Source organism: Hyaena hyaena, unplaced genomic scaffold (genome assembly GCF_003009895.1).
Source record: "Hyaena hyaena isolate Hyena2069 unplaced genomic scaffold, ASM300989v1 scaffold_285, whole genome shotgun sequence".
Taxonomy (NCBI): Eukaryota; Metazoa; Chordata; class Mammalia; order Carnivora; family Hyaenidae; genus Hyaena; species Hyaena hyaena.
The window spans coordinates 1,591,564-1,617,178 of record NW_024080917.1 but is presented as its reverse complement, the minus strand read 5'-3'; the positions used below and the strand labels follow the sequence as shown (position 1 = coordinate 1,617,178).

General features: G+C 66.8%; 1 protein-coding gene across 2 annotated transcripts in view; it reads left to right on the top strand.

Moving 5' to 3' along the window:
- CACNA1H (calcium voltage-gated channel subunit alpha1 H) overlaps window positions 1-25,615 on the top strand; it is a 59,824-nt gene that overhangs the window by 19,063 nt on the left and 15,146 nt on the right. For both annotated transcript variants that reach the window (XM_039246745.1, XM_039246746.1), the window contains exons 2-15: window positions 13,278-13,389; window positions 13,492-13,625; window positions 13,989-14,086; window positions 16,006-16,165; window positions 16,794-17,112; window positions 17,286-17,378; window positions 18,457-19,249; window positions 19,880-20,322; window positions 21,669-21,820; window positions 22,600-22,785; window positions 23,406-23,523; window positions 23,686-23,841; window positions 24,064-24,154; window positions 24,294-24,502. In XM_039246745.1, coding sequence (XP_039102676.1) covers window positions 13,278-13,389; window positions 13,492-13,625; window positions 13,989-14,086; window positions 16,006-16,165; window positions 16,794-17,112; window positions 17,286-17,378; window positions 18,457-19,249; window positions 19,880-20,322; window positions 21,669-21,820; window positions 22,600-22,785; window positions 23,406-23,523; window positions 23,686-23,841; window positions 24,064-24,154; window positions 24,294-24,502 — 3,064 coding nt within the window. The remainder of the gene's footprint in view (window positions 1-13,277; window positions 13,390-13,491; window positions 13,626-13,988; window positions 14,087-16,005; window positions 16,166-16,793; window positions 17,113-17,285; window positions 17,379-18,456; window positions 19,250-19,879; window positions 20,323-21,668; window positions 21,821-22,599; window positions 22,786-23,405; window positions 23,524-23,685; window positions 23,842-24,063; window positions 24,155-24,293; window positions 24,503-25,615) is intronic.

The following is a 25,615-nucleotide window of genomic DNA, read 5'->3' as shown; positions in this document are numbered from 1 at the left end:
TGGGCAGCAGGATCCCCGGTACCACACCCCGAGTGTCTTCACTCCGACTTCTGCAGCTTGTGGGGCCGGGGCGTCGGGGCCAGCTGCAGGGCGAGCCGGGACTGCCCAGGGGACTGGGGAGCCCCCAGGGGTGTGATGGCGCTTGGGGACTTGTATTCGTGTGCCCAGCGCTTCTGTAACGGCCACCACTGACCACTGGCCATGTGGCCGCAGCAGCGGACGTTTGTTCCTCAGAGTCCCAGGGCTGGAGATCATGGGCAGGCGTGGCGGGCCGGCCCCTCCTGAGGCCTCTCTCGGCTGCCGACGGCTGGCTCACCCCGTGTCCCCGTGTGTGTGTCTGCTTTCTGAACTCTTGTAGAGAGACCGGTCGGATAGGATTAGGACCCACCCGTGTGGCCCCATTTTACCCAAGTCACCTCTTTAAAGTGCTTTGTCTCCAGATGCAGGCACATTCTGAGGCCCTAGGGGCTAGGGCTGCAACATAGGAATTTGAGGGGACACAGTTCAGCTTGTAGGAGGGCCAGGGGCCGGGCCCGGGGCCGGGCAGCTCTAGCGTGGGAGGGAATGGCCCGTCGCTGGTGGCGAGCAGGGAAGGTGACTGTGGCCTGGCACTGGGGACACTTTGTACTGAGTCCAGGATGACTCAAGTGTGTGTCCTGCCCCCGCGTCGGCCCAGGCTGGAACATGACTTCGTGTTTGAGATGAGCGTCCGTGACCCTGAGCCGCGGTCAGAACCGCGCTCCGTCCATTCCCCCGCAGTCAGCGGGCCGTCGGCCCGGGGTTTGGGCGGTGACGGCGGTGTGGAAACGTCAGGGCCGGGCGGTGGGCAGGGGTCGGCAGGGCCTCAGGAGGCACCGGGGACCGCCACACCGGGTGCCGGGCTCAGGTCCGGCCGGTTTCACTTTGAAATCTGCATTGCGAGGTTCTGGGCCATCCTTTTAAAATGTCATTGCTATTAATAACGCCGTGGGAGGGGGGCCAGGGCTGAGGCCCGAGGGCCAGCCTCCCTGCCTCCACGGCCAGAAGGCCTGTGGGGCCTGGAGCGAGGCTGAGGGGCTGGGGCAGCGGCTCCCTGTGAGGAGTCGGGGGCTGCCTGGGCCTTCCCAAGGGGCTGGGGCCTGCAGTCTCGTGCTTGGCTCAGTGGCACATTTGGGGGGTCTGCTCGGGTGCAGGGGGCTCTCCAAGTGCTACGAGACGTGGTCCAGTAAGACAGGCGACCCCGCTGGGCCTTGACTTTACTGCCTGCCGGGAGCTTGCTTGTCCCTGGGCTTCTGGGGCACAAGGTGAGCCTTTCTGGGGGCCCCTGGCTGCCCTACTGGCGGGTTCCAGACTGCTGGCGCCCTCGGGGGAAGGACACCTCTCAGGCAGGCGAAGCCGTGTTCCCTAAGGCGGGATCTGAACTCGGGGCTGGAGGTGGGAAGGCAGTCTGCCACGGGGCCTGTCGCCACGGGAGGCCGCGGGGGCCCCTCGGGGTCTGCCGGGCACCCACAGGCCTGCCGGGGAGGGTCTGTGCGGGGAGCGGGCCCTCCCGGCTCCTCCTGCCCCAGCCCCGGCCCCGGGTTCTCGGCAGGAGTCGGAGCGAGGCCCCGCCTGGGTCTCTGTTGTGGGCTCTGGCCGCTGGGCACCGGGCTCGAGTTCTTGCTCCCGTGGCCAGGCTGACCTCTGCCCTGCTCGGGGCTGCTGCCCACGGCGGGTGGTTGGTCACCACAGGAGTCCGCGCCCTGATGGGGTTCTCAGGACCACGGCCCACGTCCAGCCTCGGTAGGCGTTTGTCCCTCAGTGGCCAACAGCCCGGCGCTGCTCTCGGGGGGCAGGGGCCGCCTTAGCTCCCAGTGCGCGTGACTCATCCGGAAGGTTCCAGGTTCTGCTCCCAGTCCTGGGGCCTCCAGCCACCCAGCCTGGGACTTTGCCTGGACATCCTCTTCGGGGCAGCCCCGGGGCCCTGACGAGAGGCCGCCAGCCGGTGGGAAGGCGGCCCCACCCGGGGGGACCGGAGCTGCGTCAGGGGTCCTGGCTTGACAGGGGCGCCCTGCAGTGGTGGCGGATGGCTCGGTGGGCGACAGGCTGTGGAGGGTGTGTGGCCCCCACGGCTGCCGGGCTTCAGCCCCCCCCGCTGGCGGGCTACCTCCTAAACCTGCCACGGACAGCACACCCCGCCTGCAGGCGCCCAGCCGGCCGTCCTGTGCCCAGCAGGTCACGGCCACCAGCACACTTGGGAAGGAGCCCTGTGGGCCGTTGGAGGGAGTGCGACGTGTCTGTGGGCGGGGGCTGGACTCGTGTCCCTGACCTCGGCCAGGAGGTTTGGGGGCCCTTTGCCTGTTCCCACCCTTTCCAAAAGGAGGCCTTGGCTACCCAGCTGTTGGGGTGGGATGCACCCACGTGCCACGGAGGGGCAGGGGGCAGGCGCTGCCGTGAGGGCTGCCCTTTTTTGTTTGTTTCTTTATTTTGAGAGAGAGAGTGGGTGAGCCTGAGTAGGGGAGGAAAAGAGAGAGAAAGAGAGATTCCCAAGCAGGCTCTGCACTGTCAGAGTAAAGCCTGATTTGGGACTGGATCCCACAAACCGTGAGATCATGACCTGAGCAGAGATCAAGAGTCGGACGCCCAACAGACTGAGCGCCCCAGGTGCCCCCTGCCCTTCCTCCTTAATACCCGGTTGCAGGCAATGCTCGGGGAGAGGCTGGGAGGGCCGGCTGGTGTGGGGTGAGGGCACGGGGACAGCCCTGTCGCGGGGCCCCTGTGCTGTGCGTGGGGCCGAGCCGGGCTCACACGTGTGCAGGGATGTCTGCCGGCACTTTCTGTGTGCTCCCGCCGCCGTCACTGCACGTCGGGTGTTTGCGGGACCGTGAGGGGCTGGCCCTGGCCTGGCAGCCGGGGGGGGGGGGGGCAGAGCTGGGGGGCAGAGCCAGGGGGCAGAGCTGGGGAGGCCGGGCCCCACCCTCGGGCCCCTGGCTCAGCCGCTGCCAGGCCAGGACCAGGTGGTCTTGCAGGAGGAGCTGCCTTCAGCTTCCCGCGGCCCCTGGGGCTGTGGTCTCCGGCAGCCTGGCGGCCTGGCCGGGGGTGGGGCAGGCAGCCTCTGCAAGCCCAGTTCCCAGGGAAGGAGCGTCCAGTCCCCCGGGGTCGCTAATTCAGGCCTCGGGCAGCTGTGCAGTGGCGCTGAGGCGGTTATTTCTGGCCCGGAGAATTCCTGCCCAGAGCAGGCCCCGGAGCCCTGTCCCTACGGGCGGTCTGTCCTCTTCCCCGGGGGCCTCCTCCTCCTGGCTCCGTCCCCCCCCCCCCCCCCCCCCCGCCCACGCCTTTCCCTCCCAGGGTCTGGGGTTGTGCAGAGCCCCCTGCAGAGGGCCCCAGGCTGAGCAGAGGAGCCGCTCTGGGACGGAGGCTTCACCTGGCAAGGCCGGTCCCTCCCGCCCTCTGCATCCAGGACAAAGCCGGCCCGAAGGACGACGGGTCCTCGGAGCGTTCCAGGCCCCCAGCTGCTCCGGCAGGAGCCAAGCCAGAGCTGCGATGTGGAGATCTATCAGGAGAGCTTGAGATACAGGAAAGAAGCAGGGCAGGGGGCTCGCTCCACTTTGTGGCGGGAAAATGCCCGGGAGGGGGCTGTGGGCCTCTCAGACACTCTCCCGTGACGCCACCACGTGGCTGGCAGGGTGCCCGCGAGGGTCTGTGGCCAGCACAGTCAGGCTTCCTGCAGGATGGTAATTGCAGGTGGAGGTGGGGTGCTTTTCCACTCAATTATGCTTTGAAAAAACCCGAAATCAAGCTCTTTATTAAGAGCTAAGCAGAGACATTAGCGCTTTTCCTAATTAGCATGGTCTTTAAAATTGTGCACAATTAGAGGGAGCTGTGGGCATGTGTTCGGGCTCCATGATGTCTGTGTAAATGAGTGTTTCCTTTTGCCTGGGGTTGGGGGCTCTTCCTTCCGGAGAAAGCCAGCCTCCAATCCCCTCCTGGCAAAGTGAGCTCCTTGAAGATATGTGCATGAGTGTGAATGCGTGTGTCATGTCTGGCTGCGTGAGCTTAGATTCATGTGTGTGGGGTGCGCACAGCACACAGGAATGGAGTACACACACCCGGGTGGGAACACACGTGCCCAGACTCGGGTGTCCAGTGCTCAGTGCATGGGCACCCCACGGCCACAGGTTCACTGTTGCCAGGGTCTGGGTGCCTGGGCCCAATGCGGCCGGGGTCGAGGGGGCTGCCCCTGCGGCAGATGGGCGTGGATGCCGCCAGGGCAAGGACAGCACGCTGCCCAGATGAGCTCGGAAGTTACGCCAGCAGGAGGGGCGTCACTGCAGCCAGCTGCCCAGAACGACATATCAGGCACTGGGCTCTGCTGACCAGGACACGGGCCCCAGCCCGGGACATCAGCCCGGGACTTCCTGGGGGCAGGGGTGCCCAGGAGTTTGGGAAGTGGGGTTTGTCTTGTCGTAAGTCGGGGTCAGAGCTGGCTTCCTGCGGAGTCCCAGAGCACAGCTCCGGAAGTGTCCGGGGCCAGCGGCACAGGGAGAAGCTCTCAGAGTGGAGAATGAACATTCCAGTGGCCAGAGGTGTGCAGTGGTGGGGTGATGAGCTCCTATCACAGGGTGGGCGGCCAGCCCCGATGGGGGGGGGCCCGCAGCCTCCCAGCTTCCCAGGGGAGGCGCTCTCCCAGGAACAGCCCGGCCCCCCGAACTCCCCCCGCGTGACCCTGAGCCGCTGGCCGAGAACAAACAGCTCCATGTTTGGCCAGCTCTCCTGGCTCCCCACCCCAGCCGGGGCCCAGTGAGCATGAGTCACGCAGGCCTAGGCCGTGGGTGAGGGGACGGGGACAGAGGGGAAGCAGCGGGGGGGGCTGGGGCCACAGGCGGCCAGAGGTTGGCAGTGCCGTGTCAGGGTGGGGGAATGGGTACCACGCACCCCACTGTGGCTGCGGCGGAGTTGTCGCCAAGGCGCCAGGTGAGCCACGTCCAGGGAGTTCTTAATGGGCGGGCCGACCGTGGTTCCCGGGCCACACGTGGCTGGCGGGGGCAGCAGTCCCGTGTCCCCGCAGGTCGGGTGGATGGGAGCTGGCCACGGGGACCCAGGGCCCTTCCCTCTGCAGAGGGGACGCGCGGGGTGGGCACAGGCCGGGGGGCGCTGCGTTCCTGCCTCCGAAGTAGTCTGCCTGCGGGCAGCCGGCCTGGACCGCCGGGACCCTCCCGGCCTCCCCTTCTTCCCAGGAACTAACAGGATCTGCGGAACCCTGCTCCTCCCCACCCCCCACTGAAAACCCTGTGGTGGGAGGGGCAGCTGAGCCTGGGGCTGTTACGGGGAGTGAGCTGGGGGGGTCCCTTCCCCGAGCCCCCTCCTTACCTTCTCAGCAGCCTGTTGTCATGGCAACAACCTCAGGCAGGAGAGAAACTTCCTTGGTGGTGAGGTCTGGAGCGGCTGGCTGCTCCCCCTCCTGAGAGGCCCCCGGTGACCCTGGGCCCGTGCCCGTGCGGCCCCGGGCGTAGGCGGCATAAGGCCCTGCGACCGGGGCCCCATGGGCACCGCCCGCTGGCATGGTGGCGGGTGCCGGGTAGCTGGCTTTGTCCAGAGCACCAGGGTGGGTCCACCGCTGGTCTCGGCCACACCGGCTTCATCGCTCACCGCAGGGGTCAGGCCTGGGGGCGGGGTGGGCTGGCCAGGCCTGCGGAGCAGGGGTCTGAGCAGCTGAGCCCCGCTCTGCTGAGGTGCTCCCCGGGGCCCGGCGTGTGCAAGCACGTGTGTGGCCCCCCCCGCATCCCTGCTCCGTGCCGCTGCCCGGGCCCCGTTGCCGCGGCTGAACCCTGAGTCGGTTCATTCCATCGCCAGTGAATTAAGCAGGAGCGCTTGTGGAATAACGGGGCCAGGAAGGTGCACGTGCACTCTTCTTTCCGGGGGTGCCCGACCCCCCCAGGCTGGGGCAGAAGCGCTAGGACCTCTGGGAACCCGCCCACCACGAGGTCGAGGCTGGCGGCAGGGACACGGACAACGGCCCACGCCAGGGGGTGTAGGCGAGGCCCCCAAGGGGGCCTTCCGTGCCTCACGATGGAGTCAGTCCCAGGAGAGCGGACCGCTCAGAGGGCAGGGTCCCAGTGTGGCCCCAAGACCAGGGAGCAGGCCCTGCCTGAGGCTCCCTCGGCCGGAGCGAGTCCCCACAGGCTTAGGGCTGCGTTAGCAGGCGCACGGGTGTGGACCTGCTGAGGCCCTGTGCTGTGGGGCCGGGGCCAGGGTGGGGCCAGACTGGGTCTGAGGGTCAAGGGGGTTCCCTGGGCTACCAGCCCGGGGCGGATAGCAAGTGGCCTTGCCTCGCGGTCCCCTACTTGGAGCTCCCACTCTGCCTTTGAAGGCATCCGAGGGGCCTGGGTGCCCCCGATCCCGTCACCCTGCTCTGCCCTCCGGGAGCCGTCGTTGGACGCTGTCCCTGAAGGCAGCTGGACCTACGATGGGAAGCCACCAGAAGGACCCTGGAGTGCTGGGGGTGGCTGTGCGCTGCAGGGAGGGGGGCCCAGGTCCCGGGCCTGAGTCTCGCCTGTGAGTTGAGGGACAGCAAGGACAGGTTGGGGCTCCAGCAGCCCAGCAAGATGGAGTGGTCGACGAGGATCCCAGACCCCCCCAGGTGAAGCGCACACGTCCCGGGGAGTTCATTGTATGAGCTGTGCGGTGCAGCCTCCCGCTCTGCCTAGTTCCAGAACATTCCATCACTGCCCAGGGAACCCGTCCACATTAGCTCTCACTCTCTGCCCCCCTCCGCCCCGGCCCCTGGCACCCACTAGTCCACGATCTCTCCCCATCTGCCGGTTCCGGACACATCCTAGAGCCGGGTCCCACAGCTGTCTTCCTCTTCCGTCGGTTCTGTCCCCGAGCGCCCCGTGCGCGATGTTCACCCACGTTGTAGCAGGTGTTGGGGTTCCGTTCCTCTTCACAGCTGATGGGTGTGTCGCTGCGTGGATGGGCCACGTCTTGTTTATCCACGTGTGCATTAGTGGACGTTTGGGTTGTTTCCTCCTTCGGGCTGCAGTGGGCTGCGGTGAGCACATGCGCGTCCATCAGAGCGAGCTGTGCGGGGACCTGAGGGTTTGAGGGGCTGGGGGCTGCGCCTGGGTGGGAGCTGCACCCACCCAGGGTCCGTGGTGCTGCCAGCCACCGTCTGCGCTCCACGTGGAACTGGCTGTCTCCGGAAGGCCCTGCCACCGGCTCAGCCCTTGTCCATCTTGCCCGCCCTGCCTGGAGGGCTCCCTGGAGGTGGTGTCCACAAATGGTGTGGAGGAACGGGGGCTGCAGGGAGGGGACCGGGGATAAGCCCCGACATGAATGAGTCTCAGGTAAGAACACGTAAGATGCATAATCACACAGGACGTCTCGGACCCAGAGGGCCCAGGGGGTGGGGGTGGGGGCGGGGGGTGGGCAGCGAAAGTGGCCTCTCCTCCTGCTAGTCTTGTCGGCCCCAGCGTGGACCCCATCTCACTCCCTCCCCACGGGGGCTTCTCATCCACGTGTGTCAAGCCACGTCCTGGAGCAGCGAGCCTCCACGCTGGGGCCGTTCTCATGAACCGTCGCCCTCTGTCGGCTCAGGCCCCGCGGCAGCCTCGCGCCCTGTCGGTGAAGACGTTCTGATGTTTGGGGCCCCCAGGTGGTGCTTCCTGGCTCGCGGGGCCGCTGCACGAACCTTGGGGCAGCCTCGCGGGTCCCCAGAAACTGCCCGGCTCTCGGTGGCCGTGTGGGCGAGGGCCCGGGAGGGGCCGGGCTCAGGGAAGGCCGGTTCTTGGGGTCTCCCCTGCTGCCCACGGGGCCCCCGGGACTGGTCTGCGGCGGGCTCGGGGCTGCGTGGGGTGTCTCTTCCGGCCCCGCAGCTGTTCTGTCTGCAGCCGCCCACTCAGCCGCGTGGGGTACAGTAGACGTCTACTCCTCAGTGGCCCGGAATTGTTTTCCCCTGTAGGATGGGCTTTCTCCCCCATGAATAAACATACGCTTGTCTCCTCGAGCAAATTGGAAGAGCAAGGTTGAATGCTCAGGAGAATGAAAGCTGGGGGGCGGGGGGCGGGGCAGCAGGCCCCGGGCGCACAGCAGCACGGAAGGCCCCACACCGCCTCCCCCAAGGCAGGGAAGGGCTTGCCCATCGGCAGGCCACTGGGCGGGGGCGCTTGGCCCAGCGTTCAGGGCCTCTGTCGGCTGCTCTGTGTCGGGGGGTGGGTGTGCATGCCTGTGGAGCCCCTGGACTGGCTGAGCTGATCCCTGCACCCCATCTGCCTGTCCAGGCCACGTGTCTACATTACCCAGGAAGACTGCAAGCCCCGTCGGGGTCTGAGGCTGGTCCCTGAGGGCCCCGAGTGGGGGTCTGGGCTGGGCACTCTCCACGGGCAGACCCGAATGGCCCAAGGCCACCTCTCGGCTGTGGGGGTGGCTGCTGGGGGTACGGAGACGGACGGCAGGGAGACGGGGGACCTGCCCTGGGCCCCCTCCTTCCCACTGCTCCTGCCTTGCTGCCCCTCCCCCCCTGACACGAGGGCACTCACGCCAAGCTGTTGTGGATTTGGTCTAATGGAGCTTAGCTGGCTGAGCAGATTGCTCCAGAGGGTGGTGGGAGGGGCGGCCTGCTCGGGGCGTTCTCATCTTCCGGAGACAGAGCTTTGCAGCTCTATCCGCGTGATCTCCTGACAGCCCCTCCGGGAGCCCCGCCTGCGGGATCAGGGCCTGGTCCCCACATGCCCCGCATGGGGGCCGCTCGGCTGCTGTGTTCCCCGTTGGTGCGTGTCTCTCAGTGAGGGGTATCCAGATGCCCTGTCGCTGTCCCTCTGCTGAAGACACGACGTCCCCTCCCTCCCCGTGCCTGGGGCCCGCCAGGGGAGTGAATGGCCTTGTCAGGTGCGGGAGGGGTGGGCATGGGGCCTGCAGGGTGCTCCCACAACCCCTCAGCCCCGGAGGCCCAGCTGCCGCACTCCTGTCGGGTGGGTGGGGAAGCGGAGACTCAGAGAGGGGGAGGGGCACGCGGGGTGGTGTCAGGGTCAGGCCCCGCTCCTCTGGCTTAGAGGCGAGCGGGGGTAGAAATGGCCCACGCCGTGGGTCTGGGTGGCCAGCAGCGCTGGGTGGCCATGGGGCGCTTCATGTTAACAATGAGGCTTTGGCTCGGGGGTCCAGGACCACCCTTTGGGCACACTGCAGGCCTCTGCAGGGACCCCCACCTCGTTCCAGGACCCTGGAAGCCACTGTCCCTGGGAAGAGGCAGGGTCACAGACTGCCAGGGTCCCCGTTGGCGCTCCGGTGGGGGGCTGAGCCCGAGCGCCCGGGGCAGGGCCGCTTCAGCACCACGGACAGCGGCCGCCGGCCTGGCACTGGGCCGTGTGCGGGGCGCGCTGCAGCCGCGCGCTCAGAGGCCGTGAGCCTGGCACCGACAGCCTCGGGGCAGGACTGTGCCCCCTCCACACCCGCCGGGGTAGGGGGCCGGCCACGGCTGTGGCTGCTGGAAGTGGGAAGGTGGTGCCGCGTTGGTTCAGCAGAGCCCTGAAGGGGAGGGAGGAGGTGGGAAAGGCTGGCGTCAGGCCACGCTGGGCGGAATATGCTGGAAGGGCTCTGAGGAGTGTGGGGTCCACAGGGTGGGCATGGCGCCCCAGGGGTCTCCCGACAGGACCCTTGCCTCCACCACTGATGGGGTGTCCAGCCCTGAGGGAGGCCGTGAGAGCCCCCAGCCTGCCCAAGGGGTGGGGCAGGCCCGGCCAAGGCCCTGGGGCCAAAGCGGTCCTAGAGGGTAGGTCAGAGGGCTCGCGGCCGCACAGAGCCTCGCTGGCTCTGGGGTCCTGTGGGAGAGACCTTCTCACTGAGCTTTGGACTCAGGTCCACAGGCCGCTCTGTGGCCAGGCCCGGGCAGCGCCATGGCCCTTCCCTGTACTAGAGGGCCACCTTCTCCTGGCCGCACATCGGCTTGGCTTCCTTGGACCCACGGTGGAAATTGACTCTAGTTTGTAGAAGTTGGTTCAAAACCTAAAGGATTTTTAATTAAAATCCAGAAAATCCATCTGTGTAATTAAGTCTCCGGAAGTCACTGGGCTCTGGGTGGGTAAACGGTTGGCGCTGCCTGTCCTCAGCTGCCTGCTAAGGTGTGACGGGGGAGGAAGGTGGCCTTGCTTGTGCGGGGGGAGGGGGGGCTGATTCAGCCCTGTGACCCCTGTCTCTGGGGAGCTTCCTGGCGGTTCACAGGACCTGTGCTTCTTGTGAGGACCACACACACACACGTGTGCACCTTTACACAGGCCGAGGCAAGGTCCCTGGGGTCTCTCTTCCCTCCCAGGTGTGTGTTGGGGGGGGGGGAGAGAAGCTGTAGAGGCTGTATTATCAGCACAGTAACCCCCGAAGGGCCCGCGGTTTCCAGTCTCAGCAAAGGATGGAGAACTTTCCAGTTGCTGGAGCCATGCTGCCCGGCTTGGTTATCCCAGCCTCCCCCCACCCCGATAGTGTCCCCACTGCTTGGATGAACCTGTGCTCATGCCCTCCTGGCTGGGCACCCAGACTCCTGCCCGAGGGGTCTTGAGCCCCCAGGACACGCCTCCTGGGCGGGGCAGGCAGGCCTGGGCCCACAGGACGGGCGCTGGCAGGAAGAGCCTGAAGCTGGTGGGTGGGCATGGCTTGCCAGCAGTCTGGTAGGAACTGGGGAGGTAGGACTCCAGCTCAGGGGCCCCAAGCAGGCTGTCTTTTCAAGTTCTTGGGGGCCTGGTTTGCGGCTTCTCTTGGGGAGTGAGGGCCCTTCCCAGCTCCTGACCTCAACGGTCTCCTGCGTCCTGGCCCAGTGGAGCCCAGAGCTTAGACGCCCTGCCCCACTGTTGAGGGTGGACATCCTCCGCTTTGCCTGACACCAGCTCCGGGGTCTACATCGGGTCCCCTGCGAGAATCCCCCAGGCCAGGCGATGCCTGTACCTGCCCCTTCCGTCCCTGCCTGGCCTCTGTCCCAGGGGCCAGCCTGGTGGGAGTGGCTGTGGCCCTGCTGGTGAGGGGTGGAGGGTAGCTGGAGGGTTTCTTCTGGGCCGGCAGGCACGTTCGTGACCCGACGGGAAAGGGCGCCTCCTGGCTGAGGACGCCCTCCCTGGTTTGCGCGTCCCTGCAGGAGGCCTCAGGGGGGTGTGAGTGAGCACGGGCGCGAGCCTGGGGAGATCAGGCGGCGGAGAAACAGGAGTCCCGGGTGGGGGTGCGTGATGCTGGTGGGGAGCAAAGCAGGGCGGCCACGGCTCACCTGGGCTAGGGAGCCTGCCGCTGGGGCAGGGCGTCTGTCGGACGCGGCGGGGGTGGGGGGGAGCAGCCCAGCCTGGGAGAGCCCGGCATGCTGGGACAGAGAGGGGCTTCCAGGTTCCGAAGAGCAGACAGCCCCCACCTGCACCGGGTGACTGCACGCCGGGGGGGCCCAGGCTGGTGGACGCTGCCTCCCTGCCGGGTGGGGGGGGCAGCACCTTCAGGACCCAGACCCAGGGCCTACCCGGGTCCGGGAGGCGTGGGGTGCGCTCCCTCACACCATCCGACCAGTGCCCGCCGCAGCCTCCTGCCCGCCTGCCGTGCCTCGTGGGGATGTGGGGCTTTGTCTCCTCGCGGGCAGGTCTGCCCAGCCATTCTGTGCCACTCACTGGGTGAAGCCCCATCCCCGTGACACGCAGAGATGTCCTGTCCACACTTAAGCCCCCCTCACTGCAGCAGCTGGGGGACAGAGGGGTGCGGAGGCCAGGAGAGTGGCCTGAGTGGTGGAGACAGGACCAGCGGCCATGCGCAGCCTCCGCACCCCGTGACAGAGCGGGGGGCCCAGTCTGCGGGGGTCCCCAGGGTGCGCAGATGCAGCAGGTGCGCCTGAGTATTGGGCACCGCCGTTAACCTGGCTGTCTCGACCCCCGCCCCACAGGGTGTCGGCCGTCCTTCCCGGCCAGGACCTGAGCTGGCACGTGGGCAGGCCCACCCCTCGTGGGGCCTCGGGGCCAGGGCGCTGCCTTAGCAGGGAGCTGACTTCTGTTTTTCCGCAGCGAGAGCACAGCAGACACTTGTTACTGCTGAACCCATTAACTGTAATTATGGCGCTCTCGGTGGGAGCGTAATTACACTGGTGGCCTGGCACCACGCAGCGCTCTGCACTGTGGGCCCCCGCCCCTGCCCCTGCCCTGGAGGCTGGGGGAGACCGGAGGGGACGGGCTGCTTCCAGCCCCTGCAGAGGAGCCTCCTTCATGCCCCGTGTCTCTGACCCCATTCAGCTCCCCGGGTCTTATCCCCCCTGTGACCCAGATTCTGGAGACCGGGGCCACTGCCCTTCTGTCCTTGCTCTCCGGCCTGGGCAGCCCCACAGAAAGCCTACCTCAGAGGCGGGGCTGGGTCCAGGGATTCATGCCGTGGGGATGACATGTGGGGTGCACAGAGTGCCCCCGAGCCCTCCCGGCCATGCGGACTTACATGCGTGCAAACGCAGGGTTTGTGTGGAGCCCCAGCCCCCCATGCTACCTGGCCCTCCCCCCATCCCTGACACACGGCTCCCTGAGTTCCTGGAGATGCAGCAGGGGTGGGGGTGGCAGTGCACCCCCTTCACAGAGACAGCTACCCTGGACCAGGCCACTGTGCAGCCTGCGTGGGGCCCCAGCGCCACCTGGTGGCTGCTCTTGGAATGTCCGGGAGTTCTCACAGGTCAGGGTGGGCTCTGGCTCCCAAACCAGGGACCCCGCGGGGTGGCCGAGGTGCAGAGTACGTGGGGACGTAGCACTCACTGCTGACCTGGCTCCCGAGGCCCTCTCCCCACCGGGTCGCTCTCCTGCCAGCAGGACACGGTCGGAGTGGCCGGTCACCGCGGGCAGCTAGGGGTGTCCTCCCTGGCTCCGCCCATCCAGGCGCACAGGATGCGGGTCCTCCGCGCCGGTCGCTGAGCTGAGCTAAAGCTCCTGTCCCTCATCCCAGCTGCTGTGGGCGGGGCACCCGCGCCTGCTGGAATCACGTGGGGGTTAGCGCGGGCCCCTCGTGGTTCGTGTGCGTCTGCTGGTGTCTGGGCTGGGCACCGAGTGACTGGCCTGCGAGGGGGGAGCCTGGCAGAGGGGCCATGGCCATCGTCCACACCCAAGGGGGTGGCAGCTTGTCCAGAGGGACATTCCCACGTGGGAATGATGTGGTCGCTGCACGTGGTGGCCAGTGCCGGGGATGGGGTGGGCGCAGCGGCCGTTGAGGGCTCCGCAGGTGACGGGGCCTGTAGGCACCGTGGTGACCGCAGGGGTGTCCCACTCCCTGGCCTGCGCCCCCGCGGCCGCGTCTCAGCCTCCTGCGTTGACCCTTAACTCCGCCGCCCGCCGCACGTGGTTCGAGCACGTCAGCATGCTGGTCATCATGCTCAACTGCGTGACCCTGGGCATGTTCCGGCCCTGCGAGGACGTCGAGTGCCAGTCGGAGCGCTGCAGCATCCTGGAGGTGGGCCCGGGGTGGGCAGCCTGCTGGCCATGGCAGCCCCTGGGTGAAGGGCGAGCAGCACTGCCTCTCAGGCCCCGCCTCTGAGGCCCCGCCTCCCGCCAGGCCTTCGACGACTTCATCTTTGCCTTCTTCGCGGTGGAGATGATCATCAAGATGATCGCCCTGGGGCTGTTCGGGCAGAAGTGCTACCTGGGTGACACGTGGAACAGGCTGGATTTCTTTATCGTCATGGCGGGGTACGGACCCTGTGGCCCCAAAGTCAGGGCTGCCCCTGTGGTGGCACCAGTGCCTGACTGAGCCTGGCTGGAAGCCCCAGGGGCTCACCAGCAAAGGGGATGGGGGTGCCCTCTGCCAGGGAAGGGGACGCGGCTCCTGGGGCCCCCTGTGCTGGCAGTGGGGACAGGCAAACGGTCTGAGTGGTAAGGGGCCCCCGTGGTGACTCAGGGAGGCTCGGTGCACGGCTCAGGGACCAGGCCTCCAACGTGTGGTCACCGCCCTGGGCCTCCTGGCCTCAGCTGGCGGACGCCCTGGAGAAGGAGTGTGCTCACGTCCGCCCCTGGGCGCCCCCGAGCCTCTCTCTCCCGCTGCCCCTCCCCCAGCATGATGGAGTACTCCCTGGACGGACACAACGTGAGCCTCTCCGCCATCCGGACAGTGCGTGTGCTACGGCCCCTCCGTGCCATCAACCGTGTGCCCAGTAAGTGACGCCTCCGTGGGACAGTCCTGGGGGTCCTTCCAGCCTTCCTGAGAGCTCTCAAGGGCCCCCCAGAGCACAGAACGGGAGGTCACGTGGCCTGCTTCTGGACTCTCTGGGCCCAGCACAGACCCTGGCCCTGGGGGAGGGAGGCCCTGAGGATTTGCCCCTTCGGGGGAGGTCAGCCACGCTGGACCACGTTGGGGTGTGACAGGCCGAGTGTGGGGGTCCTGTCCCCACAGTGCATCGGGATGACCGGACACTCTGGGCCTCAGACGCCCCATCTGCACGACATTTGGGGTTTTCCTGGGGTTGCACAGACCTGATGACCTCATCGTCTGGCGCGTGCCGGTGACTACTCTCAGGTCCTGTCTCTGCCAGAGAGATCTGGTGCTTCAGGGAAGCATAGAGAAGCTTCCGGGAAGTCACGTGGCTGCTTGTTTAAAAAGTGCCCTGTCCTGACACAGAGATGGTTTGGGATTTTTCCGTCTTCAGAGCATTCAATGCTGTGTCTGAATTCAGCTGTTACTCTTCTGGGTAGGAGGGCAGTGTCCATGGTACCATGTAAGGTGTGTCTGTACATGTGTGCGTGTGGGTCTGCACATACCGTGTGCGCACAGCCTCTCCAGCTGGTAGGCCTCAGCCCCCAGGCCTGTCCTCCCCCCGAAGAAGCCGCACACCTTTAGGGACAAGTACCCCCTGCCCCGGGGCCCATCAGCAGCACCAGAGAGCAGGTATGGAGTTGTGCTGTGCTGGGGGACCCCGGGCCTCTCTTCCGCCTGCCCACCGGGCTCTGTCAGGGGTCAGGTAGAGTCCACATGCTGTGTGAGCCTGGGAAAATTACTGAGCCTCTCTGAGCCTCAGTTTCCCCAACTGTAACAGCAGGACACTAGTGGCCGTGTGAGGTGAGCTGATGTGTGTGGCTCTCAGCTCGGTGCCTGGCACCCCCACACACTCGGTCTGCTCACGCAGGCCCACCTTTGAGAGCAGTGATATTTCTGCAGATATTCACTTCTCAGGCTAAATGCCTGCAGTGGCCAGAATTGCCTCCCGGCTGCCTGGCCTCTCTCTGGGGACATTCCCCTGTCCCAAACAGCACACTTACCCTGGGCAGAGTTGCATCTCACTGGCTTCCTGGGGTCCACTCTGATCCCTGGATCACATATGTGACTCTTTGAGCCAGTTTATATCTGGCTGTGTCCCTCACGAATCTTCCTCTCTGCCACTTCTGAAACTTCAGAGCCGTTCGTGGCTGTGGGTCGACCCCTGTGACTCCAGGGGCCCGTTCTGCCATCGGCCACTTCACAGGTGCGGCTCCAAAGCCTCAGCACCTGCCCCCTCCCCCACCCCTGGCCCAGAGTGCTGTTCTCTGCCTTAGCCCCGGCTCTTGCTTGTCTTCTCCCTGTTGAGATCTGGGGGATGCAGGTAAGTGGAGGGTACATAGGACTGGGGTGACTGAACTAATTTGCTCTCTCACAGCCCCCAGCACCCAGGCAACAAGGGCTTCAGAACTGTCTCTGGAAAAGCCACCACGTGCCCTGGGGGTCCATGCGCCCCCGCCCCCACCCTCGTCCCTCCAGTGCAGGGCCCTAGTCCGGTGGTTCCCACAGAGCACGAAAGAACCGCTCTGAGCCCTGCCCCCATTGCAAGACCCCAGGCTCCTGAGCGCTGGAGGCAGCCGAAGCCTGAGCTGCTGGGCCCTGGGCTCTGGCAGTCATGGGGGGGGGGGAGGGCTGCCAGTCTAGTGACCCAGGCCCACAGCCCTGCTGTCCTTTGTGCAGGTTGGATCCACGAGTGTCACCGTCACTGCCTGCTGACCGTGTAGGGACCCGGTGCGAGTCTCCCCCACCCAGAGTCGTGACACTCGTGTGTGAACAGCGGGTGGGCACCGCCGTGCCGACCGGTTTCTCCACCACCTGCAGGCATGCGGATCCTGGTCACGCTGCTGCTGGACACGCTGCCCATGCTCGGGAACGTCCTGCTGCTGTGTTTCTTTGTCTTCTTCATCTTCGGAATCGTGGGCGTGCAGCTCTGGGCTGGCCTGCTTCGCAACCGCTGCTTCCTAGACAGCACCTTTGCCAGGTGCGTGGCCCGCGCCCCCAGCAGCCTCCTCCCCTTCCAGCCCCCGCTTCTGACCATCTGCCCCCAGCGGGCTCCTCCCAGAGCCCGGAGCAGTGCCCCGCCCCCAGCAGGCTCCTCCCCCAGCCCGGGCAGTGCCCCGCCCCCAGCAGGCTCCTCCCCCAGCCCGGGCAGTGCCCCGCCCCCAGCAGGCTCCTCCCCGAGCCCGGAGCAGTGCCCCGCCCCCAGCAGGCTCCTCCCCCAGCCCGGGCAGTGCCCCGCCCCCAGCAGGCTCCTCCCCCCCCAGTCCAGGGCAATGCAGGGCCCCCAGCAGGCTCCTCCGCCTCTGGTCCAGCACCTGATGCTCCGCCCCCCGAGGCCTTTCTCTCTCCAGCTCTGCACCCAGATGCTCCACCCCCAGAAGGCTTCTTCCTCTCCAGCCTTCAATTTTAGGAACCCGTCCTTTCTAGACTACTTCTAGTTGGGGTTCTGGTTTCTTTATTTTTATGTGTGGTTTTGTTTTTCTATTAATTTGCCTGCGTTTCAGTGTTTCAGTGTGCTTGTTTCTCTCACTGTCTTCGTCTTTACCTGTTGTGTTTTTGTGTGTGTGTGCGTGTGTCTCCACCTCTCTCTGCCCCCCGCCTGCCCGCAGGAACAACAACCTCACCTTCCTGCGGCCCTACTACCAGACGGAGGAGGGGGAGGACAACCCCTTCATCTGCTCCTCGCGCCGGGACAACGGCATGCAGAAGTGCTCGCACATCCCCAGCCGCCGTGAGCTGCGCGTGGAGTGCACGCTGGGCTGGGAGGCGTACGGGCAGCCGCAGGCTGAGGGCGTGGCTGGCGCGGGCCGCAACGCCTGCATCAACTGGAACCAGTACTACAACGTGTGCCGCTCGGGCGGTTCCAACCCCCACAATGGCGCCATCAATTTCGACAACATCGGCTACGCCTGGATCGCCATTTTCCAGGTGGGCCCCGGCTCCGCGACGGAGGAGCCTGGCCTCGGTTGCCCCATTGAGCAGCTCTGGGGGTGGTTCACCTGCCCCACTGGCCCCGCGGCGGCCCCCGAGGGGACGCAGGCGAGGAGGCCCCTGCCACCCTCCCAGGGCCGTGCGTGTGTCCAGCCGCCTGCCCCCCCCAGGTGATCACGCTGGAGGGCTGGGTGGACATAATGTACTACGTCATGGACGCCCACTCCTTCTACAACTTCATCTACTTCATCTTGCTCATCATCGTGAGTGCGGGCGACGGGGCGCGTCCTGGGGGCCGGGCGGGGTGTCTGTGCGCACCAGCGTTAGTGGGTGGGGGTGCCCTTGCGTCGTGACAGCTGACTTCAGACCCTGAACTTCCCCGTCAGTGGCTGCCGTTGTGCCCCCAGGGCCGCGCCGTCCCAGCCTCTGCTGACTCTCCCGGGGGCCCCGCACCAGGCGAGCTGCACGGTGGGCCAGCGCAGCAGAGACCCAGGGCTGCCCGTGGTGGGGCAGGGGCTTCTGTCCAGCTCCTAGCCGGGGGTGGCTGGGGGTGAAAGCCCACCTCCGGGTGGCCTCGGGCCCTGTCATGGCCAAGTCCTGTCTGCAGGCTGCAGAAGAGTCCAGACCATGTCTTGGGGTAACGGCCCTCCACGGTGTTCACGGCCTCCAGACACAACTCTCCACAGAGCAGGCGGCCCCAGAGGCGTGCCTCGCTGCAGCGTAGGTGCCCCGCCAGGCACAGCCGTGGCGTCCGGCGCAGGGTGTGCGAGGGCCCTGTGTGAACAGAGACAGGCCGATGTCCTGCCTGGTTTCTGAGCACAGGCGTGAGCAGAGAGGGGCATTGGTGGTGACCCTGCCACGGAGAAAGTGAAGCTGAGGGGTTTGGAAAGGCCCGCCCTGGAGAGGTGGGGGGGTGGCCACACTCAAGGTCTTGTTGGGGACAGACGCGAGCAGGGAAGGGGGTGAGCCATGCAGATGATGGAAGGCTCCATCCACCCCGCCAGCCACCGTGTCCTCCACCCGTCTGAAGATGAGCTCTGCAGGTGGGCAGGGGCCACGTATCCCGTGCCGCCTGTGGCAGGGGCTGTGGCTCGGCATCGCCTCAGCAAGGACCCCACCTGTCCTGGGGCGCCCCCACCAGCCACGCTTGCAGCGGGGTCCTCGCCCTCAGAACAGTGCAGTAGCTCTCTCGTGTCTCCCACGGGGACCCCGTCTCTTGTGCGCAAGCTGCCGCTGCCCCCGTTGCTGCCCCGCCTGACCCTGACGCCCCGTGGCCTCTTCCCCCGTGGCCTGGGTCGGCGGCCGGGCCACAGGAGGCTCATCGCCGCCCACCTGCTGCAGGTGGGCTCCTTCTTCATGATCAACCTGTGCCTGGTGGTGATCGCCACGCAGTTCTCGGAGACCAAGCAGCGCGAGAACCAGCTCATGCGGGAGCAGCGCGCGCGCTACCTGTCCAACGACAGCACGCTGGCCAGCTTCTCGGAGCCCGGCAGCTGCTACGAGGAGCTGCTCAAGTACGTGGGCCACGTTTGCCGCAAGGTCAAGCGGCGCGGCCTGCGCCTGTACGCCCGCTGGCAGAGCCGCTGGCGCAAGAAGGTGGACCCCAGCGGCGCCCTGCACGGCCAGGGCCCCGGGCGCCGGCCCCGGCGGGCGGGGAGGCACGCGGCCTCCGTCCACCACCTGGTCTACCACCACCACCACCACCACCACCACCACTACCACTTCAGCCACGGCAGCCCTCGCCGGCCCGGCCCCGAGCCCGGCCCCGGGGACAGCAGGCTGGTGCGGGCCGGAGCACTGCCCTCGCCGCCCTCCCCAGGCCGTGGGCCCCCCGACGCCGAGTCGGTGCACAGCGTGTACCACGCGGACTGCCATGTGGAGGGGCCGCAGGAGAGGGCCCGGGTGGCGCACACTGCGGCCGCTGCCGCCGCTGGCCTCAAGCTGGCCACGGGGCTGGGGGCCATGAACTACCCCACCATCCTGCCTTCGTCGGTGGGCGGCAGCAGAGGCGGCACCGGCCTCGGGCCCAAGGGGAAACGGGCCAGCGGGCCTCCGGGCGCCGGAGAGCACAGCCCCCTGAGCCTGAGGGGCCCCGATCCCTATGAGAAGATCCAGCATTTGGTCGGGGAACACGGTGAGGACCCCAGCCCCAGCCTCTGGGAAGCAGGTGGGCCCCAGGCCCGGTGAGCCTAGAGGAGGCAGGACTCGGGACTTCTTCCCCACTGCATGCTCTCCGGGGAGGCCCTGAGCACCCCAGGCTGTGACACGGCCGGCGGCGGGAGGGCACTTGGTCTAAGCAAGCCCCACGCAGCCTCAGTGCAAGTGCCACACGAGCATCCGCCCAGGGGGGTATGAGAATTCGGGGCTGACAAAACCTGTCAAACCCCCAGGCCTGAGTCCTTTTTTGCCCCACGTGGCCCCAGGAGAGAGCATCTGCCCGTGTTCGCGACTGACCACTTCGGAGGAGTGGGGGGCCCCCTTCTAGGCAGGGGTGCTGGGACAGGGGAGGGATGGGGGGATCACAGAGCCCCTGAGGGCCCGGCAATGTTCCCTGACACACTCGGGGTCCCTCCCCGCTGGGGCTCAGCTTCACCCACCTCACATAGGCAGTTGGAGGGACACCGGGTCCCCTGCAGACCTCAGGGCCTTCGCAGGGGGTGCGTGCATGTGCACAGACTCCGCAGAAGCCTCTGCCGGGGTGTGGCTTGGGCGCCTGTGGTAGCGGGGGACGGGCCTGACCCTGCCCGTGTCCTTCCCCCTGCAGGACTGGGCCGGGCCCCCAGCCGCCTGTCGGGCCTGAGCGTGCCCTGCCCCCTGCCCAGCCCCCAGGCGGGCACGCTGACCTGTGAGCTGAAGAACTGCCCGTACTGTGCCAGCGCGCTGGAGGACCCTGACTTCGAGCTCAGCGGCTCTGAGAGCGGAGGCTCGGAAGGCAACGGGGTCTACGAGTTCACGCAGGACGTGCGGCACGGGGACCGCCGTGACCCCATGCAGCCCCCCACGGCGGCGGACGCGCCAGGCCAGAGCGGCGCGCGGCAGCGGGCACAGCGGCGGGCGGCCCCGGGCGAGCAGGGCGGGCTGGGCCGCGTCTGGGCCGCCTTCAGCGGCAAACTGCGCCGCATCGTGGACAGCAAGTACTTCAACCGCGGCATCATGGTGGCCATCCTCACCAACACGCTGAGCATGGGCGTCGAGTACCACGAGCAGGCAGGTGGCAGCGGGCCCCCTGGGGGCGGGGGCGGGGCCGGGGCTGCTGTCCTGACCCCTGTGGGAACCCCGAGGGTGGGCGTGGGGGCCAGGGATAGCGGCCGTGCTGGCGGTCGGCTGCTGTGGGGGGAAGTTGTCAGTCAATTGATAAACGCTCATGTCTCTTTTTGGGGTGGGGTCCCCATCAAGGGAGCACAGACACCGTGCTCCCCATGTGGAGGTTCTCCCAATGTGGGGTCCGAAGAGACCACCACGGACCTAGAGGCAGCAGGGGCTGCGGCACTCGCCAGGCCACCCCGCGGCTCTCCTGAGGATGGGCTCAGCTCTGGCAGATCGGGGCTCCCCTTACATGAGCCAGTACCCCTGGCCGTGCCTGCTGGGGTGCTCGTGGTGGCCACAGAAGGCCGAAGTGTGAGATGGCCCTCTGGGGCTGCGTCTGGTCCCCGGCAGCCGTGGCAGCCCTCCTCGGCCCCTGCCCTGGACTGGGGTCCCAGCAGGAAGGGCAGCGGCCAGGTCTGGCCGGGAGAAGGCGCCCTCTCTCAGGACCAGGCTGGGTCGTTTGTGGTGATCGAATGGAGTTCCCTGCGTCCCGTTCTTCGGGCTTTTCCAGTAGTTTTCGTGGCTTCTTTCATTCTGGAGCGATTCAGGGGAGACCCGAGTGGTGGCGGCGGCTCTCCGCAGGCCCTGTGTGGGGGTGGAGCCTAGACAGGGACGTGATCAGGCTCCAGGGGACAACCTGGTAGAGCCTCTGCACACGTGGACATGTGCACGTGGCACGTCCGTGCAGGTTTGTGTGTGGTCACGTGTGTGTGCACACGAGTGCACGTGGACACATGTGCAAGGCTTACTGGGCAGATGGGAGCACGTGTGTAGACACGTGTGGTGTGTGTGCACGTGAGCAGCTCACAGGGTGAGTGCACAGGTGTGCTCACACGTATGGAAGTTCAAACGTTAGTGCAGGCACACACACGGGAGTCAGTAGGTCCCCATTAAGAAGAATCTCTGGAACCTTCTGCCAGCAAGAAGGGGTACACCAGGCCCCCAGAGGCCGGGGAAGCCGACCTGAGGCGGCACCCTGTGCTCCCCCCACGCCCGCCCTGAGCTGATGCCCCCACCCACGGTCCCATGGCCTGCACTTGCCCCCGTCGCAGACACGCTGGTGGTCAGGTTGGGAGGGCCAGTCAGGCCGGGATCCGCTTCTTCCCCACGGCAGCCAGTTGGGTTGCTTCCACGCTGCTGCCTCAGTGTTGTTGAACCCCGATCAGACTCCTGGGGGCCGTGAGCCCTCCGGCCAAGGACGGATGGGAGCCGTGGGTGGGGCGTGACGGCCTCCCCCTTGCCCGCAGCCCGACGAGCTGACCAACGCCCTGGAGATCAGCAACATCGTGTTCACCAGCGTGTTCGCCCTGGAGATGGTGCTTAAGCTGCTGGCCTGCGGCCCACTGGGCTACATCCGGAACCCCTACAACATCTTCGACGGCATCATCGTGGTCATCAGGTGGTCCCCCGTCTTCCGCCTGGCCACGGAGGCCTAGGACCGCACCCCCACCCCTCCCCGCCCTGAGAGCAGAGCCCCAGTCAGAGGGAGAGGGCTTGCTGGCAGTATTTTTGGCAGGCTACAGAGTAGGGATATTGTGGGCAGGGTCCCCTCCCTGGGACCAGGTCCCTCCCTGCTGGCACTGCCAGCTGCACACAGTCCACCACTTTCAGACGGATGTTTCTAGGACGTGGTGGACCTGTTCCCTACGGGAACAATATAAGCACTCAGAGGTCCTTCAGCCTCCTGGCTGGAGTCCACTCAGGGCTCAGCGCCTGCAAAGAAGGCCAGCTTTCCTCTGGGGGATTTCCTGCAGCAGCATCAACACGGGAAGGAACGGGAGAATCTGGGGGTACCTGTCTCCCCCAGGAGGAAGCAGGGCCTTTGGAATTCAAGGGGACCCCCCAGCAGGGATAGAGTTGAGCAGGAGCAGATGGGGTTAGGCAGAGCTCACTGGGAGAGGTACAGGATGGGGAAAGGGCCCCAGATGGAGAAGTTTCTGACCAGGCCAGAGCCCAAGTTCCAGCAGTTTCTGGGGGCCGGCAGCCACCAGAGACAGCAGCTAATTAGATGGCAACCCCGGGGACCTTGGGCACCTTGATAGAGCCGAGCCCCTCTCAGGGTGGGCTGGGCTCCTGGGCTGGTGTTCCTGCTTTGGGAAGAGGAGGGGCCGGGGTGTGGCAGGTGCCGGGACCGAGGTCCAGGCGCAAGTCCTTCCTGACCCACGGCCTGGCCCGCAGCGTCTGGGAGATCGTCGGGCAGGCGGACGGCGGCCTGTCGGTGCTGCGGACCTTCCGGCTGCTGCGGGTGCTCAAGCTGGTGCGCTTCATGCCCGCGCTGCGGCGCCAGCTGGTGGTGCTCATGAAGACCATGGACAATGTGGCCACTTTCTGCATGCTGCTCATGCTCTTCATCTTCATCTTCAGGTGGGCTGGCTGCCCGGGGGCCATCCTCCCTGCGCGGGGCTGCGGGGTCGGGGCCCGGAGCGCGAGACGCACGCCCCCCACAGCTCTCCCACTGCTCTGCGCTGAGTCTGCAGAGGCCCCGACGCTGATCCTCTGTTCAGACCTCACTGGCTGGTGCCCTCCGTGTGCTGGGAGGGCATGCGGGTCCCCGGGCTGGGCTCCGCTCTGCAGGCTCACAGCCGGGTGGGGGATGGGCCCGGCCTCCAAATGAATGGATCAGGGACTGGGCCCCAAGAGAGCAGGGAAGGAGTGGGGGCAGCCTTCAGCTGGTATGTGCCGAGCACCCACTTGTGCCAGCCTGGCCTGGGGTCAAGCCTCAGGGATAGGCCGGGGCAGAGGACGGCCCAGGCAGGCTGAGTGAGGCAACCCCCCCACCCCGAGTCCCTCCCGCTGCAGCCTTCATCTTCCCGCCCGTAGGATGGAGTTGGCTGGGCCATGGGCACCAGGAGGGAGGTCTCATGGGCAGAAAATTGGGGATCAGGCTGGTAGGGAAGGCATGGAAGGGCGGCTCCTGGGTGCAGGGGTGACCTCGAGGCACTTCCCCTGCCGCCCGCCTCCCTGCGCCCCTGTCCTGCCTTCAGCATCCTGGGCATGCACCTGTTTGGCTGCAAGTTCAGCCTGACGACAGACACCGGAGACACCGTCCCTGACAGGAAGAACTTTGACTCCCTGCTGTGGGCCATCGTCACCGTGTTCCAGGTACAGCTGGGGCAGGCGGGCACCCCGGACGGGAGCGGCAGTCCCCGGGAGAACCCTGCCCTGCTCAGGCGGCCCCGGCGCGTGCCCGGGCCTGTGCGGCCGGCGCGGTGAAGCCGCCCCCAGGGCTCCCCGCACGTCAGCCCGACCGGCCCCGCTCCGCAGATCCTCACCCAGGAGGACTGGAACGTCGTCCTCTACAACGGCATGGCCTCCACCTCCTCCTGGGCCGCCCTCTACTTCGTGGCGCTGATGACCTTCGGCAACTACGTGCTCTTCAACCTGCTGGTGGCCATCCTGGTGGAGGGCTTCCAGGCAGAGGTGAGGGGCGGGGGTTCCGCCCAGACAGACCCTGAGAGTTTCTTTCAGCCACCACACTTGCCCTGCAGTAAGCTCAAGGCTGAGCCCTCCCTGCCACGCCTGCCTCCACGCCGGCCCCGCCCTCCCCGTGGAGGGGGAGGGGCGGGGGCTCTGCATGGGGTGCTTGATACACGTCTGCCGTCCCAGGGGAGCCTCATGTGTGTCTTCTGCTTGTGGGCACAGGGTGACGCCAACAGATCCGACACAGACGAGGACAAAATCTCCACCCACTTGGAGGGGGACTTTGACAAGTCCCCAGATGCCCGGGCCACAGGTGCGCGTTTGCACCGGGGGGTGGAGCAGGCGGCGTCCACCCCATCCTGGCACAGCACGGGCTCCTGTGGCCAAGTTCTGGGGTCATGTTCCCTTCCTGAAAGCCGTGCAGGTGTAAACCTCTTTCTTCCTCCCTGCAGAGATGAAGATGTACTCGCTGGCAGTGACCCCCAACGGGCACCTGGAGGGCCGAGGCAGCCTGCCCCCTCCCCTCATCATGCGCACGGCGGCCACACCCATGCCCACCCCCAAGAGCTCCCCACACCTGGACACGGCCCCTGGCCTCCTGGAGGCGAGGCGTGGCAGCAGCAGCTCTGTGGACCCCCAGCTGGGCGACCAGAAGTCACTGGTAGGGACCCTCCCTCACCCCAGCCCCAGGGCAGCTCCGGGCTTCACCCACCCGGTCCTTGGGGCCTTTCCCAGCTAGGAGTGAGGGTCCCACACGCACCCAGTCACACCCCCAGGTCCCCGTCCCTGAGTGGAGGAGACAAGCGTTCCGTTCGTCTACGGAGCCAGAGCTTAAGTAGAGCAGCCGTGGGAGTGCGTGGCGATCCCTTCCTCTCCAGCGGGGCGGTGGGCAGGAAGTTTATCTCCCCAGTTGAAGTGAAAGATGAAAGTTGGCAGAGCCCAGAGGACACATCAGAAGGGCAGATGAAAGGGACAGCAGAGAGGTGACACATGACAGAAGCCGGGCGGGGGCTCCCCATCCAAACCCAGGAAACGCCGCCCCCGCCGACGCAGCCCACCCCTGCTTCCAGAAGGCTGGGAGGGTGGGCAGAGTGGGAGAGGCGGGGCGTGGGCGGGGCCGTGTACACGGAGGAACGTGGAGGCAGAGCAGGAAGACAGGACGTGGCGTGTCGGTCACCGAGAGGCGCTCAGCCGAGCAGTGTAGCAAGCTGATTTGTCCAGCCTGGCTGCTGGGGACCGAGGGACGGGGACAGGCAGTGTAGCGCTGGCCCCGGCAGGTGGAAGTGAGCGGCACCGGGGAGGGTGAGGCAGCAGAGGTAAAGCTCCTGTCCCTTCTGAGACAGCAGCGCCGCTTGTCTTTACAAGTCCGTCGTGGCCAGTTAGGAGCTGCTGTGGGGCTCCACCCAGCAGCGCCAGCAGTGTCTGCGGACGCCTGGCCCAGCGCCGCTCCCAGGCTCCTCCATAAACACCTGCACCTGCTCTCCAGCCCAGAACAGCCCCAGCTGCCGAGTCACAGCCCAGCTCTGCCCCAGCCCGGCCCCTGCCCTGCCCCAGCTCCGCCCCAGCCCGGCCCCAGCCCGGCCCCAGCCCGGCCCCAACCCCAGCCCTGCCCCAGCCCCAGCTTAGCCGCAGCCCTGCCCCAGCCCCAGCCCAGCCCCAGCTCTGCCCCAGCCCAGCCCCAGCTCTGCCCCAGCCCAGCCCCAGCCCAGCCCCAGCCCAGCCCCAGCCCCAGCCCAGCCCCAGCCCCAGCTCTGCCCCAGCCCAGCCCCAGCCC